Consider the following 16971-nt stretch of genomic DNA (forward strand, 5'->3'; position numbering starts at 1 on the left):
AAGCAATAACCCTTCCCTTTACCCCTAATGGTAGTTACCTCTTTGAGTAAATCCCACTTCAGCACACTGTGATCACTGCCACCTAGTGGTTCATTTATCTGCAGATTCTTAATGCATGAAGAATCACTGCTGATAATCAAATCAAGAGTATTACTCCCTCTAGTTGCCTCCCGAACATGCTGATGTAGAAAACAATCATCCAATAAATCCACAAAAGCCCTGCTAGTGTGTGAGTAACCAGCCCCCAAATTCCAGTCAATATCTGGGAAATTAAAATCTCCCATTATAAGACTCTCTGATTTACTGGCCCACTCTATTTCCCTGTACAGTTCCTTATTATACTCATCAGAGTCATTAGGCCTATAGCACACTCCTACTCTCAATTTTGATCTCCCAATGCTTATGTCACACCAAACTGACTCAACACTGCACTGTCCAGCGATGTCGACTGGCTTCACTTCCTTGGTTTTTATGTGTTTCTTAACTAATAGCATAACCCCTCCCCCCTTCCTATCCTGTCTATCCTTTCTGTAGACGTTGTACTCCCCAAATTGCAGTTCTGCATCCCTTATATCTGTGTGACACCACGTCTCTGATATCCCAACAATATCTGCCTTTGATGTTTTGAGCAATACCTCAAATTCATCAAGGAGCAATAATATTGTATATCAGAACTCTTGAAGAAATACATTGCCTATATTATAAGTGATTAACACCAGCATCTGCTTTTAAAATGAAGACAAGATGGCTGGTTAATCAGCTGGCTAAATTGTGATACTGATAATATTTCTATAAATAGCAATAGAAAAATAAGAATGAAATGTATTGCTGCCTATGCAAGATAATTTTAACTTTTCATTTTAAATAAAATTGCACAACAATGTCCTAAATTAAAATAGGCCAGTAATAATTTTATTAAAAATGAAAAATACATATAAATAAAACTTGCCTTTTAAGTAAGATGTCGGTTATGTAATCCTTTCCACTCTTTCTCTTTCCACTCAACACAATTACTACTTTAGGATTCCCAAGTATTTGTTCTCCACTAGGTGTCATGATTACAATTCAGCTTAAAAAAGAATAATAATAATAATTCTATTAGCAAGAAAGGTCTCAAGTTTCAAGGAATTACAGTATATAAAAAATTCTTGTCACACTGCATGAACATTAGCAGAGGCATGTGATGCAGGAAAGCAAGCTTATACAGCATCAACAAAAAAAAAAAAAAAAAAAACTTCTCATTTCACCCATCCATAATTTATTTAAAAGGCAGAAATTCATAACACATGACAGCAACACATTAGAGTAGCATATATCACTCAACATTAGAAAAGGAGGGGAAATAAACAAAAAAAAAAAAAAAAAAAGTGAAATCCATTGTGCTTTGAGGATGAACAAGTAATTAATGCCTCACAGTTTCTGCACCAGAGGTGATCATTGCATAAGAGATAATGGATCCATAATGGGATACACACAGGTCCTTCTGTAACAATTTACATTGTAATCTGCTATAAAAATAAAATGCTGCTCACACCAGTAACTCTTGTGCTCAGATATCTGGTCTTCAGGCATCATAGAGGATGCTCCAATATAATAAACTTTACAATCAGGGAAATGCACATAGTAGACAACTCCACTCTGCATAAAGTGCAGGATAGGAAGATCAGTGTGCTGATGGACTGAAGCCTCCTGCCAAGAAGCTGCATAACTATTGCAACAAATGCAACAGTTATGCAGCACCCTTGCAAGATACTCAGAGACACCAATATTGAGGGAAGATGGGCTGTTGCAGCAAATTTGGAGAAGTAAAAAGACACAAATAGGTATGCTACATCGCATCATACACCTGTAATTGTGGGGTATTTAGTATTAACTGTATGATGCAAGGAAACACTGGACCTTTGTTGCACTAGAAAAAGAACAAAAAAAAAACCTATTCTCTGGCTAAAAGAAATCTTCCTACAATCCAGTTTAAATCTCCCACCCCTCCCATAATTCGAATTTATGGCACCTAATTCTGGAAGCATTAATAACAGCAAAAATTTCATCCCCATTTATTTTTTTACGACTTATACACCTCAATCGAATCTCCTCTAAAATATCTAGTTTCCAACCTCTGCAACCTGCATATTTGAAGTCTTTCCTCATATGGACACCAATCTTACCAAGCACATTGCCCGCCTTCGGATCCTTCCAAGAAGTCTTTTTGGTTTTGTTTTGGAATGAAGTCTCCATACTTAGAGACTTTATCTGTAGCCCAAGTGTGATCTCACAATGACTATGTTACAGTGGTTTTAGGTCCTCCCTATTTCTACAAGCAAATGTTTGATAAATCATTAATAGGACACCGTGCACCCTCCTTGCACCTTAAAAGAAACACTGTTCATAAGTGTTTAAGTTATTTTTGGGTTGCTATTCCCCAATTCTACATTGCATTTTTTCACATTAAATGATACTGCCACTTTTCTGACCATCTCTGAAGTCTATCCAAGTCATCTCCTGAAGAAACTATCCCTGGCATTGATCATTAACTATTCTACCGATCCTAACATCTGCAAATTTAGATATCACACTCTGTCTCCTTGTTGATGTCATTTAAGAAAATCAAAAACAGGAGTGGTCCCAGTACCAATCTTTGTGGAACCCTACCTCTTACTTTAGCTCAATCTGAAGGATAACCGTTAATCACAATCCTCAGCCCTACAACCACTCTGCAATCCATCTTAGAAGCTTGCTAATAATCCCAACAAGTTCCAGCTTATACAGTAACCTCTCATGAGGTACTGAGTCAAATGCCTTGCTAAAATCTAAATAAACATGTTGAGATTGTTCCCTGCATTCAGCTCATGGGCAATTGTGCCAAAATAGCTAACCAGGTTTAGTTAATCATTATTTTCCTTTAACAAGACCACATTGTGTGTGTGTTCTTCATAATGCCATTTCTATCTAAATGTCTCTAGATTGCACTCTTAATCATTGCCTCCAATATTTTCTGTTCCACCGAAGTCAAACTACTGATTTTATGTATTGTCAATATGTCAGCAATCCTCCAATCCAAAGGAATCTCTCCCAAGTCCAATGATGTCCTCAAAATTAACCTCAATGGAGTTCAATGCACTTCAATGCACTCTCTGGCCACTTTCCCCAAGATTACTGGATATATGCCGTCAACTCCCGAGCCTTACTAATTTTTAGACTCAAAAGTTTTTCTAGTAAATTTGAAATTTCAATATTGCTAATTTCATGCTTTTTGAATTCACTTGCACAGATTCTCCTCACCATGAAGGGATTTTCTTTTGTAAATACCAATGCAACATACCTGGTCAAATCATATGCAACAGGTTATCTATAACTTTACCACATACATTATGCAAGGGTCCAATCTGATTTGCTTTGCTTTTTTGATACTGACGTTCAAGGAAAAATGCCTTGTCCCTGTTCTTTACTCTCTACGCCAAAGATTTCTCATAAGCTGCCTTTTCCAGCCTAACTTTTCTGTAGTAGTGTTATAAATCAATTTATAGCTGTTGTAGGCCTCAATTCATTTTATAGCTCTGTAACTTTTCCATGCCATCTTTTCAACTGGCTGGTTCATTATTCACCCATCCTGGAATCTTCCTTGTATTATGTTTTCTTAATGGTATATATGCTTTCAAGGCTTCTGTAACTATGGCTTTGAAGTTAAACCATAATTCTAATGTGTTCAACTGTTGCGTGAGCTACCTCCCTGGTTGAGGCTGTATAGCAACCTTAAGTTGTCATAACCTCCTTTCCTGAAATTGAAACCCATTTGCCTTTAACAACTGCTTAGAACTCTATCATCGCTCACATTTAATGGGTCCTGAACTCTCAGCTATATAATGACATTTAGTTTCTGGAAGATGATCATCCAGAATATTTTTCCCCCTAGCACTTTCCCTTACATGCTGTACAAATAACAATCATCTAGTTGATTTTAAAATTTTGTACCCTACAGCGAGTTTCTCTCCATTTGCTCAAATCAATTAGGGCCAACTGAAATCACTCATAATAAGACATTCACACTTGCTTGCCCATTTCACTTGCACAATGAAGGCTAGCTCTCATCATAATCTTCACAATCTTCTGATCGTAGATTACTTCTAATCTTGTTATACCTTTTCTTCCAGCTAATTCACACTACACAGATTCTGTATTAGTATGCATGGCTTCTGAATCTGAGACAGCTTTTGTCATGCTCAGGCTGCTTTTGATAAGAAGCATGATCCCAACACTCCTTTCTTTCTTTTCTGTTTATATTCCAGGATGACCATGTAAGGTCAGAGGGATTCACAAAAAAGCAAGAATACAAGGACATTTTACTGTATTTAGTAATCATATGACTTGAACCATGGTCACCCAAAGTGCATACACTTTTATACCCTTGCATTGACTACTTAGTCCTTCCTAAATACTATAATGAAACTCATCTCCTATTTCTCCAATTTATGCAGCATTAGATGGCCTAATAAGGAGTTTGAATTCACTCATTTTGTTGACATTCCCATTGTTACTGTATACATAGTTATGACTAGGTGTTCTTGTATACTTTACTACCCTGACATGCTCCCTTTGAAGCTATTACATGGGTTAAGAAGATGAAAGTATCTTCTTTCATCTTCTTAACCCATGCACAGTACTAAGTACTATAGATTCTAATACCTGTACTATTGAATTTCAATTGAGGAAAGACAGTTGTAGAATAGATGCGTGGAAATATGCCTTTAGCCAACAAGTGGTTGATTGCTGGAACAAACTTCCATCTGTCACTGTAGAATTTGACAGCTTAAATAAATTCAAGGCAGAACTAGATAAACATTTGGAGCGAATGGATGAGCTTTTTTGGCTGATGCTGTATAAGCTTATTTTCTTGCATCATATGCCTCTACTAATGCTAATGCATGCTTCCCTCTTATTTCAAATATTATCCTCCAAATACCTTGCCAATATCATCTGTTGTAACAACAAACAAGGATTCTTGAGATACGTGCAAGCATTACTTTGATCCATATCATCAGATAAATGCATATCAATATTGCCCCTGTCCCTTCTAACTAGCAGTTTCCCTGAATCCTTAAGGTAACCTCAACATTACTAGCAAAAAACCCTTGCACCACCTTTGTTTAGAGGTATTCCATCTCTACAAAACAGATTTAATTCCTTTTACCTACAAGCACAGACCATGCTAATAAAAATTTCCCCCCAAAAGCCTTGCAGAGTCCTTCAGTTCCTGAGTTAATCCACAATGCTTATAGTTCCTCTTAACATGACAAAGGCTTTTAATTGTGTTAGACATAAAGGTCTGCTAAACAGGCTTCCATCTTATGGTTTTCCAACTGTTTTTTGTAATTTGCTATCCAGTTTTCTTTTTGACTGCTCACTATAGCTGATGGTAGATGGCTCTCCACCTTCAAACTTCTCCACTAATATTGGTGTTCCTCGAGATTCAGTTCTTTCTTCCACTCTTTTCCGCAGACTGCATTCCACCTTTCAGTTTGAGAAGCCTTTCCCTGAACAAACAGCTTCAACTTCTCAAATATCCACTACCAATTCCTTAAATGTGGATCCCCAGGTAATTCTCCAGTGGAGCAAATATAACTTAGTTGATTTCATTCCTTCTAAAACTCAGTCCTGTCTTATATCTCACAAAACGATTCTTCTGCTGCTATGCTTATCTTCAATGGCACTCTGATTTCTAAGCAAGATCATACTGGCAAAATCTCTCTTGGCATAAGCACATCATGAATATTGCTTCCTCTGCATCTAAAAAATTGAATTTTCTCTTTCACACTCTGCATTTCTTTTCTTCCAAACAGCTGTTCACTCTGTACAAATCACAAATCTGTCCTACCATGGAATATTGTTCTCACGTTTGGGGCAGTGTACCCAAAATCTCTCTCATGCTTCTAGATTCCGTTCAAAAGAGGGCAGTTAGGTTAATTAATGACCTATCTCTAACAAAATCTCCCTACTCTCTATATCATAGATGTTCTGTTTTATGCCTCTTTTATACATATGCCCATGGGTACTGTTCTGAATTGGCTTCTATAATTCCCGATCTCTCTCTTCCAAACCAGTCTGAACACTTGCCAAAACCAGTCAGCATCCTTTTATTATCCAACTTTAAACTCGTAGATCCAACTTTTTTTCTTCCTCATTTATTCATTCAATTTGTTTTCTGGAACAATGTTCCTTCATACATGTTTCCTGAAAATTATAATCTACAGCAATTATAATCAACAAATATCTTCTTTCATCTTCTCAACCCATGCACGGTACTAAGTACTACAGGTTCTAATACCTGTCATGTTTGGGGTTTCTATTAAAAAAAAAAAATTGTTCATAAAAACAAACTGCAGCCATTGAAAGCTTCGTGTACAATGTTTTTATGATATTAATGTCCATATACTGTGCTTTCATGATTTCAATCATATATTGTGTGTGTGTGTGTGTGTGTGTGTGTGTGTGTGTGTGTGTGTGTGTGTGTGTGTGTGTGTGTGTGTGTGTGTGTGTGTGTGTGTGTTTAATGTAAATAGCGTTTTCAATTTTTCCAAGAGGGTTATCACAAATTTTATCCAGTGGCATATCATCAGCACTTGGGTCATAGTGTAATGTTTCTTTATTGGCACACAAAGTCATATCTTTTCCTTTTACAACCCCCACAAGTTCAGTGTCCTGATGCACCTGCACCCCTACACTATAGATCGATACATCATCATATCATCCAAGACCTACTATTACTGTAGGTCTCTAATCCCCATTTCGAATTTATGTCCACTCACATGAGTAGCCTGAGCAAGAAAAAGAACATCATCAGCACTGGGCTTGCTCAATCCACCCAAATCCTTAAACAACTATTTCAGATCATCTTGCAGGTGTCTAAGTCTCCAGATGCTGCAATTTGCAAAACTGAAGTCTTTCTTGGTAAGATCATCCTTTTGTTCCCTTCACTAATTTTATCTCTTCTACACCCATTCAAGTAGCTCTACATCCTTCCTAAAATGAGACCACTTAGTTGCAGTACTCAAGGTATGGCCTGACCCATTGCCTATATACAAAGGGATAATCACCTCCTTATCAGCAAAATTCCTGTATATCATTGACAAGACCCCACGAATGAAATGGAAGCCTGTCTGCCCGGCACTGAAACCTTCATATCTGACTGCACAATTACCCCCAGATCTTTTTCATTCTCCACTACCATGAGTATAGTACCACACAGTTGGTACGTTACTCTGGGGTTACTGCAACCCCAGATATTAAACTTCTGTTACCATCTCCCGAACTTTTCTAGATTCTATTGCAGTAGCATACTGTTATTACTATCATTAACAAACCCTGGCAACCTTCATATTGTCTGCAAACTTGGACATTAAAACTGATATACCCTCATCACTATCACTGAAAAATATAGAAAACAACAATGGGCCTAACACCAAACCCCGGGGGACTCCACTATTAACATTAGTCCATGAAGAGCAGTGTCCATTGATTACCACCCACTGTCTTCCACTCAACCATCCCTTTATCCATAGCAGCAACTTCCCCTTAATGCCAAACTGTGCCAATTTGTACAACAATCTTCCATGTGTAACAGTATCAAACGTTTCCTGAAATCCAAGTATATGATATCAAAATTATTTTTTGCATCCAGTTCCTTTGTAACCACATCATAGTATCCAATCAAATTGGTCAGACAAGATTTCTCCTTGACAAACCCATGTTGTGTTCTGCAGTCTAGTCTTTTTTTTTTTTTTTTTTTTTTTTTATGAGAACCCCAAACACGAGAGGTATTATAACCTATAGTACTTAGTACCGTGCTTGGGTTGGAGGTTGAGAAGACGAAAGAAGATATTTGTTGATATTGGACTTGAACTTCTGTAGATTGTAATTTTCAGGAAATAAGTATGAAGGAAGGTTGTTCCAGAAAACGGCAGTTGAATGAATAAACGAGGAAGATGAAAAGTTGGTTCTGTGAGTTTGAAGTTGGACAGTAAATGGATGTTGGATGGTGGTGTTCGGACTGTTTTGAAAGAGAGAGCGGGAATTATAGAAGCCAATTCAGAAGAACAGTGCCCATGGAAGTATCTGTAGAAGAGGCATGCAGCAGAAACAGTGCGTCTATGAGAAAGCGAGTGAAGAGACTCTGTTAGAGATGAATCATTAATTAACCTAACTGCCCTCTTCTGAATGGAATCAAGAAGCCTGAGAGAGGTTTTGGGGGCACCACCCCAGATTTGGGAACAATATTCCATGGCAGGGCGGATTTGCGATTTATACAGAGTGAGCAGCTGTTTGGGAGAAAAGTAACGCCGAGAGCGAAAGAGAAAACCAAGTTTTTTAGATGCAGAGGAAGCAATATTTGTAATGTGCTTGTGCCAAGAGAGATTAGAAGTCAGGGTAATCCCCAAAAGAGATATATCATTTTGCCTAGAAATCGGAGTGTCACTAAAGATAAGCATAGGAGCAGAAGAATCCTTTTTGCGAGATATAAGACAAGATTGAGTTTTAGAAGGGTTGAAATCAACTAAATTGTCTTTGCCCCACTGGAGAATTACCTGAAGATCGGCATTTAAGGAATTGGCAGCAGATTTTCGAGAACTTGAAGCTGATTGAACTGGACAAGGTTTCTCAAAATGGAAAGTTGAATGCAATGTGCTATCATCGGCAAAACTATGGATAGGATTTCCAGTCAATGGAAGAAGGTCATTGATATACAAGAGGAAAAGAGTGGGGCAAAGAACTGAACCTTGGGGGACACCGGCATTAGTGGAGCAGTTAGAAGACAGAGAGCCATCTATCATCACCCTCAGTGAGCGATCAGAGAGAAAACTGGATAACCAATTACTAAAAACAGTTGGCAAACCATAAGATGGAAGCTTGTTTAGAAGACCTTTATGCCAAACACAATCAAAAGCCTTTGAGATGTCAAGAACAACTACTTGTGTTTCACCGAACCTTTCCATTGAATTAGTCCATAAATGGGTAACATAAGCCAGAATATCACCAGTGGATCGACACTGACGGAATCCATACTGGCGATCGTTGATCAGACGGAAGGTTTCTAGGTAGTTTAAGAGTTGGCGGTTAATTGATTTCTCCATTACTTTAGAAAGAGTAGAAGTAATTGCAATGGGACGATAATTGGATGGGAGGGATTTGTCACCCTTTTTAGTCTAGATGATCCTGCAATGCTTCTTTAATGAGTGACTCCATTACTTTCCCCGGAACAGAAGTCAAACTAACAGGTCTGTAATTACTTGTGTAACCCTTTGATTCCCCCTTTGTGAATTAGGGTTACACTTGCACATCTCCAATCTGTGGGGAACCTACCGTGAATCCAAGGATGCTCTCATAATTATGGCTAGGGATTTGCTTACTTCTTTTGCTACCTCCTTAAATATAACTGGATAGATCCCATCAACTAGATACACATTTATCTGATAATATTGTTCAAAGTAACACTTGCACATACTTTAAGAGTTCTTGTTTGTTGCCGCAACAGATCATATTAGCAAGATGTTCTGAGGACAGAAATATTTCTAATGAGCAGGTAGCTAATGCCAAGGAAGCAAGCTTAAATAACTTCAAGGAGCGTTTCAGGTGAAATTTAGTTAACTATAAAAGAACACTAAGTCTTAACTGTTTATACAGTAATGTCAGAAGTGTCGTCAATAAAATGAGTGAATTCAAACTGCTGGTTTTTTGGGAAAATAATGCTAACATAATAGGGTTTACAGAAACGTGGTGCCACCCAGAGATAGGGGATGATGATGAGTTTCAGTATGATATGTACAATGTATTTAGGAAGATAGAAGAGCAGATAGAAGGAGTGATGGGGGTCATGCTTCTTATCAAAAGTGCCTGAGCACGACAATAGCTTTCCCAGATTCAGACATTTCACATAGGTGGTATAGAATCTGTGTGGTGTGAGATATTTGAAAGCAAAGGTATAATGAGAGTGGAAGTAATTTACAGGCCACGTGATTGCAAAGATTATGATGAGAGCCTCTACATGCAAATGGAATGAGAAAGTAAATGTAAATGTCTTGTTATGGGTGATTTTAATTTGCCTCTGATTGATTGGAGCAAATGGGAAGAAAACTCAACACGGGGGACAAATTTTAAATATACTAGATGATTGTTATTTGTATCAACGTGTCAGGGAAACTACTAAGGAAAAGACTATTCTAGGCCTGATCATCATCACCAATGAACCAGATGACATAATAGGGCTGACAGAACAGATACCAGTAGAAGGAAGTAATCACAGAGTTCTATGGTGGATTATGAAGAGAGAGGTAGCAGTAATTAAAGGCATAGGAATGGGTTATAATTTGAGGAAAGGAAATTAGGGTGGCTTAAGGTACTACATGGCCTCTATTAACTGGATAGATATCTCATAGAGAGCAAATGCAATTGAATTATGGTATACCTTTAAAACATTAATCACAGAAACCTTAAATGCATATATACCATTAAAATATACTCCATGAAGAGGATTCCAAGCTAGACGAATAATGAAGTTGCCAAATACACGAGTAGAAGAAGACAGCATGGAAAAGTTACAGAGCAATAAAAAGTATGGAAGCCTATAACAGCTACAAACTGCTCTGTAACAGTGCCACAGAAAAGGTTCGGCTAATAATAAAGACAGAGGAGAAATCGCTGGCAAAGAGACCAAAGAGTGAGGATAAGGAATTCTTCGCATCTGGCGTCAACCCTTCCCCTATCTCTTCCATCATGCAATATGACTGATGTCTTTTGAGGTTATGATGAACACCATGGTGAGATCCAAACTTTCTTACATTTCAAGGGTACAGCTCTAAAACGGTGTTTCACAGGCAGTCCGCTGGTTAGTACACCGGACTCAACCTATTGGTAACTTTCTAGGAGACTTCCGAATCAGCTAGTGTATAATCTTGCCACCTCTACTCTACTCTGCCAGATAGTGACTGGAGGGAGTCCGAGTAGTGTGTATGCGGGAGCATTGTCGAGGCCATGTAATGTCAAGGATCTAAGTATATTCTTACCATGTTTTTATGCCATATCCAAAAATTTCATTTCTTCATACAGCATGTCCCCCAGGCGCCTCCGTAGCCAGGTGGGAAAGAGCAGCAGTGTGTAGCACACGCTTCTTCATTAGACCGGCGTTCCAGCCCGTCACCACCAAATACGGAGGATGCGGAAAGGCCAGGGAATGACCACTGCATATCCCGGAGCAATATGGCCTTAGTTGCCAATGCTCCTAAAAAAAACCAAATAACAAACAATAACAAGCATGTCCCCCCCCATTTTCTTACTATTGAATACACCATGAAACGTCAAACTAATAGAGCAAGCTTATCTGCGGAAATATCAAAACCTCCCAAACACTTCCTAGTTCATTTCATAAATATACATGGCCTCAGTTCTAATCTCAATAATGTCCATTTCCACTTATAGTCTGCCAAACCCCATGTACTTTTTCTGAAAGAATCTCAGTTATCAGTTGATTCAACCACTGCCCATCTCAGTTTCCCAAATTATTTGCTGTACGATTCCTTTCACCTCAAAGGTGGTATTTGTGCATGTCTGTTCCGATATTCCCTGTCAGAGACTTGGTAATTTGGAATCTCCTCTTTTCGATCTTCTCTAGTTTAAAATCTCTACCTCATCCTGTAAAATTCATCTATTGTCTTTACCATTCTCCCAACTCCAGTAATCACTTGGAACTCTTTGACTTCCTCACTTTGAAACTTGACTCTCTCCTGTCCAACTTTCCTAACAGTGAGGTAATTTTCCTTGGTGATTTTAGTGTTCACAACTCCAGCTGGCTTCCATTTTCTAGTCACACAGACCCAGCTGGCCGAGATGCTGAGGCTTTTGCAATTAATAATGACCTCACATAGATGGTTCATTTTCCTACCTGAATACCGTACAATCCTAACTCCAAGAGGAGGGTTCCAAGTTGGATGAATAGTGAAGTTGCCACATTACTTGAGCAGAAAAATACTCCATGAGGAGGGTTCCAAGTTGGAATTATAGCGAAGTTGCCACATTACTTGTGCAGAAAAAGGTGGCATGAAAAAGTTACAAAGCAATAAAAAGTACTGAAGCCTATAACAGCTACAAGATGATCTGTAATAGAGCCACAGAAAAGGTTTGACAGGCAAAGGCAGTTTATGAGAAATTGCTAGCAAACAGAGCAAAGAGGAGGGATAAGGAATTCTTCACATATATAATTTTTTTTTTTTTTATGTGAACCCCAAACACGAGAGGTATTAGAACCTATAGTACTTAGTACCGTGCTTAGGTTGGAGGTTGAGAAGACGAAAGAAGATATTTGTTGACATTGGACTTGAACTTCTGTAGATTATAATTTTGAGGAAATACGTATGAAGGGAGGTTGTTCCAGAAAACGGCAGTTGAATGAATAAATGAGGAAGATGAAAAGTTGGTTCTGTGGGTTTGAAGTTGGTCAGTAAATGGATGTTGGCTGGTGGCGGCACGTGTTCGGACTGTTTTGAAAGAGAGAGCGGGAATTATAGAAGCCAATTCAGAAGAACAGTGCCCATGGAAGTATCTGTAGAAGAGGCATGCAGCAGAAACAGTGCGTCTATGAGAAAGCGAGTGGAGAGACTCTGTTAGAGATGAATCATTAATTAACCTAACTGCCCTCTTCTGAATGGAATCAAGAAGCCTGAGAGAGGTTTTGGGAGCACTACCCCAGATGTGGGAACAATATTCCATGGCAGGGCGGATTTGCGATTTATACAGAGTGAGCAGCTGTTTCGAAGAAAAGTAACGCCGAGAGCAAAAGAGAAAACCAAGTTTTTTAGATGCAGAGGAAGCAATATTTGTAATGTGCTTGTGCCAAGAGAGATTAGAAGTCAGGGTAATCCCCAAAAGAGATATATCATTTTGCCTAGAAATCGGAGGGTCACTAAAGATAAGCATAGGAGCAGAAGAATCCTTTTTGCGAGATACAAGACAAGACTGAGTTTTAGAAGGGTTGAAATCAACTAAGTTGTCTTTGCCCCACTGGAGAATTACCTGAAGATCTGAATTTAAGGAATTGGCAGCAGATTTTCGAGAAGTTGAAGCTGATTGACAGGACAAGGTTTCTCAAAATGGAAAGTTGAATGCAATGTGCTATCATCGGCAAAACTATGGATAGGATTTCCAGTCAATGGAAGAAGGTCATTGATATACAAGAGGAAAAGAGTGGGGCAAAGAACTTAACCTTGGGGGACACCGGCATTAGTGGAGAAGTTAGAAGACAGAGAGCCATCTACCATCAGCCTCAGTGAGCGATCAGAGAGAAAACTGGATAACCAATTACTAAAACCAGTTGGCAAACCATAAGATGGAAGCTTGTTTAGAAGACCTTTATGCTAAACACAATCAAAAGCCTTTGAGATGTCAAGAGCAACTACTTGTGTTTCACCGAACCTTTCCATTGAATTAGTCCATAAATGGGTAACATAAGCCAGAATATCACCAGTGGATCGACACTGACGGAATCCATACTGGCGATCGTTGATCAGACGGTAGGTTTCTAGGTAGTTTAAGAGTTGGCGGTTAATTGATTTCTCCATTACTTTAGAAAGAGTAGAAGTAATTGCAATGGGACGATAATTGGATGGGAGGGATTTGTCACCCTTCTTAGGAACTGACTGGATATGAGCAAATTTCCAAGCAGAAGGAAAAACACCTTTGGAATAAGAAAGTGAAAAAAGGCAATACAGAACAGGAGTAAGTTCAGGAACACAGGTTTTGAGAACAAGTTGAGAAATACTATCAGGACCTGGAGCTTTCTTGGCATCAAGATTCATCAAAATCCTTCTGATATCCTTTTGACGGAAGACCACAGGAGGCATTGAATGGAGCGTGTTAGGAATGGTGGGAGGTGTTTTACCAAGATCATTAATACATGAGCTGGAAGAAAGTTTGGACAGAGGTGGGAGCAGAGATGGGCAAAAGTTGCGGCAATGGGCAATAGCTTTGGCAAGAGACCAGAATGCTCGGCTACCATTAGGGCAAGAAGCAAGTTTTCTACTCTTAGCCTGTTCAAACTCTAGTTTGGACTGATTAATAACTGCTTAACAATTGTTGCGAGCTTTGGTGTAGGCAGAAAATGAAACTGAAGAATTAGAAACAAGCCAATTACGATATGCAACATTCTTCTCTTGGACAGCCTTAGAACATTTATTGGAAAACCAAGGTTTAGATAAAGGATTAGATTTTAAAGTGGAGTGTGGGATAAAGGATTCCATTCCTGCAAGAATAATTTCACTGACACGATCTGAGCAAACGTTGACATCAGAAGTTTTGAAACAGTAAACCGACCAAGGAAAAGAAGAAAAGAAGTCTCGCAGGTCATCCCATTTTGCATTCTTGTAATGCCAAACAACACGAGGTTGGGAATAGCCATGAGATAAAGGTTCCATTGGAGAAGAGACAATCACCAAGTTGTGATCTGAAGTGCCTAAAGGACCTCTCACTTCGACCTTGTACTTAGAAGGGTTGTTTGTGAGAAAAAGATCAAGCGTATTGGCTGTATGATTAGGATTGTCCGGTATTCTTGTAGGTAAATGAACAATCTGTGCTAGGTCATTACTAATTGCAAAAGCCTCAGCATCTCGACCTGCTGGGTTGGTGTGACTAGAAAACGGAAGCCAGCTGAAGTTGTGAACATTAAAATCACTAAGGAAAATTACCTCACTGTTAGGAAAGTTGGACTGGAGAAAGTCAAGTTGCAAAGAGAGGAAGTCAAAGAGCTCCAAGTGATTAATGGAGTTGGGAGAACGGTAGAGACAACAGATGAATTTGACACAATGAGGTAGAGAGATTTTAAACCAGAGAAGATCAAAGAGAGGAGATTCCAAATTGCCAAGTCTCTGACAGGGAATATCAGAACGGACATATGCACAAGTACCACTTTGAGGCGAAAGGAATCATAAAGCGAATAATTTGGACATCTGAGATGAGCAGTAGTTGAATCAACCGATGAGATTCTGTCAGAAAAAGTACATGGGGTTTGGAAGATTGCAAATGGAAATGGACATCGTTGAGATTAAAATTGAGACCACATATATTTGTGAAATGAATTAGGAAGTCCTTGGGAGGTTTAGATCTTTTCACAGATAAGCTTGCTCTATTAGTTTGACAATTCATGGTGTATTCAATAGTAAGAAAAAGTCGGTGGGACATGCTGTATGAAGTAATGAAATTTTTGGATATGGCGTACATGTGGTAAGAATATACCCAGATCCTTGACATAACGTGGCCTCGACAATGCTCCCCGCATACACACTACTCGGACTCCCTCCAGTCACTATCTGGCAGAGTAGAGGTAGCAAGATTATACACTAGCTGATCCAGAAGCCTCCCAGAGAGTTACCAATAGGGTTGGTCCGGTGTACTAACTAGCGGCCGGCCTGCGAACACCGTTTTTAGAGCTGTACCCCTGAAATGTAAGGAATATTGGATCTCGCCACAACATTCATCATAACCTCAAAAGTCATCAATCATACTGCATGATGGAAGAGATAGGGAAGGGTTGGCCGGACCTTAGCTCTAGAGACTAAACATGGGTTCCACCACTTCAAGCCTCCAATAAGCAAAGTGGTGGTATTTCACCGGTTGATGAGAGTCATCTACCACCTAGTGAATGCTAAGAAGAGTAGGACAAACCAGATCGGACCATAAGGGAAAGGGGATAGTATTAAATACACCAGCTGCCGTTGCAGATGAACTCAACAGTTGTTTTGCTTCGATATTTACAGAAGAAAAACTTTTTGTGGCAATGGGAAATTGTGGGAGCGAAGTTGAAAAATATGTAATTAATGATATTGAAATTTCACAAGATTATTTAATGAAAAAACTTTCGAGCCTACAGGCCAGTACGGCTCATGGAGTTGATGGAATATACCCTATAATCTTAAGGGAGGCGGAAAGTGAGTACATTGAGGCTAATTATGCATCACTAGACTCTGGGAAGATTCCGTTGGATGGGAAAAGTGCCAATATATCTCCCATACATAAGGGTGGTTCTAAGAGTGAAGTGGGAAATTATCGACCTGTCAGTCTGACTTCAGTGGTAGTGAAAATCATGGAGGCAATGATCAAGGGTGGAATTCAGGTTCATTTGGATTGAATTGAAATTCTCAAGGATACTCAGCATGGTTTTGTAAAGGGAAAATCATGTTTAACAAATCTGGTTCGCTATTTTGAAAGGGTCACTCTTTCAAAATAGCTGGATTTAGGGAATAATTTTGACATTATTTGTTTAAATTTCAGCAAAACCTTTGGCTCATTCCCACATGAGCAGCTGCTTTATAAGCTGGAACAGGCTGGAATCACTGGGAAAATCCTTAGATGGATAGAAGGATGGCTTCAGGGCAGGAGGCAGAGGGTTGTGATAAATGGCTATTCCTCAGATTGGGTTGATGTAAGAAGTGGGGTTCCCCAAGGATCAGTATTAGGACCACTGTTGTTTTTAATTTTCATAAACGACATTGATGAAGGGATAGAGAGCATGATGTCTAAATTTGCAGATGATGTTAAACTTGGTAGAGTAGTTAATGATCACTATCAAGCTGAGCTTCTTCAGAGAGACCTAGATAGACTTCAGGAATTGTCAGAAAAATGGCAGATATGCTTTAATCCAACCAAGTGTAAGGTATTATACCTGGGAAACAGTATTCCCAAAATAACTTATTCACATTGGTGGAGTTCAACTAAACCCAGTACTGGAGGAAAGGGACATGGATGTTACAATACAGTCAGACATAAAATTCTCTGAGCATTGTAAACAGGTTGCAAGGAAGGCCCATGGTGTCCTATCGATGATCTATCGAACTTTTGCAAGTAAAGATAGGGATGTAATAATCCCATTATATAAGGCTTTTGTTAGACCACACTTGGAATACTGTGTTCAAGTATGGAGACAGCACCTAAAGAAAGACA

The 16971-nt window shown here is 39.0% G+C and overlaps 1 protein-coding gene across 2 annotated transcripts in view; it reads right to left on the minus strand.

The window, feature by feature from the left end:
* Pmvk (Phosphomevalonate kinase) overlaps nt 1-16971 on the minus strand; it is a 105585-nt gene that overhangs the window by 62472 nt on the left and 26142 nt on the right. For both annotated transcript variants that reach the window (XM_090368567.1, XM_090368568.1), the window contains exon 2: nt 950-1069. In XM_090368567.1, the coding sequence (XP_090224693.1) occupies nt 950-1056 (107 nt within the window). In that variant the 5' untranslated portion in view covers nt 1057-1069. The remainder of the gene's footprint in view (nt 1-949; nt 1070-16971) is intronic.

Source organism: Mastigoproctus giganteus, chromosome 2 (assembly GCF_048544385.1).
Source record: "Mastigoproctus giganteus isolate SK-2022 chromosome 2, ASM4854438v1, whole genome shotgun sequence".
Lineage (NCBI taxonomy): Eukaryota > Metazoa > Arthropoda > Arachnida > Uropygi > Thelyphonidae > Mastigoproctus > Mastigoproctus giganteus.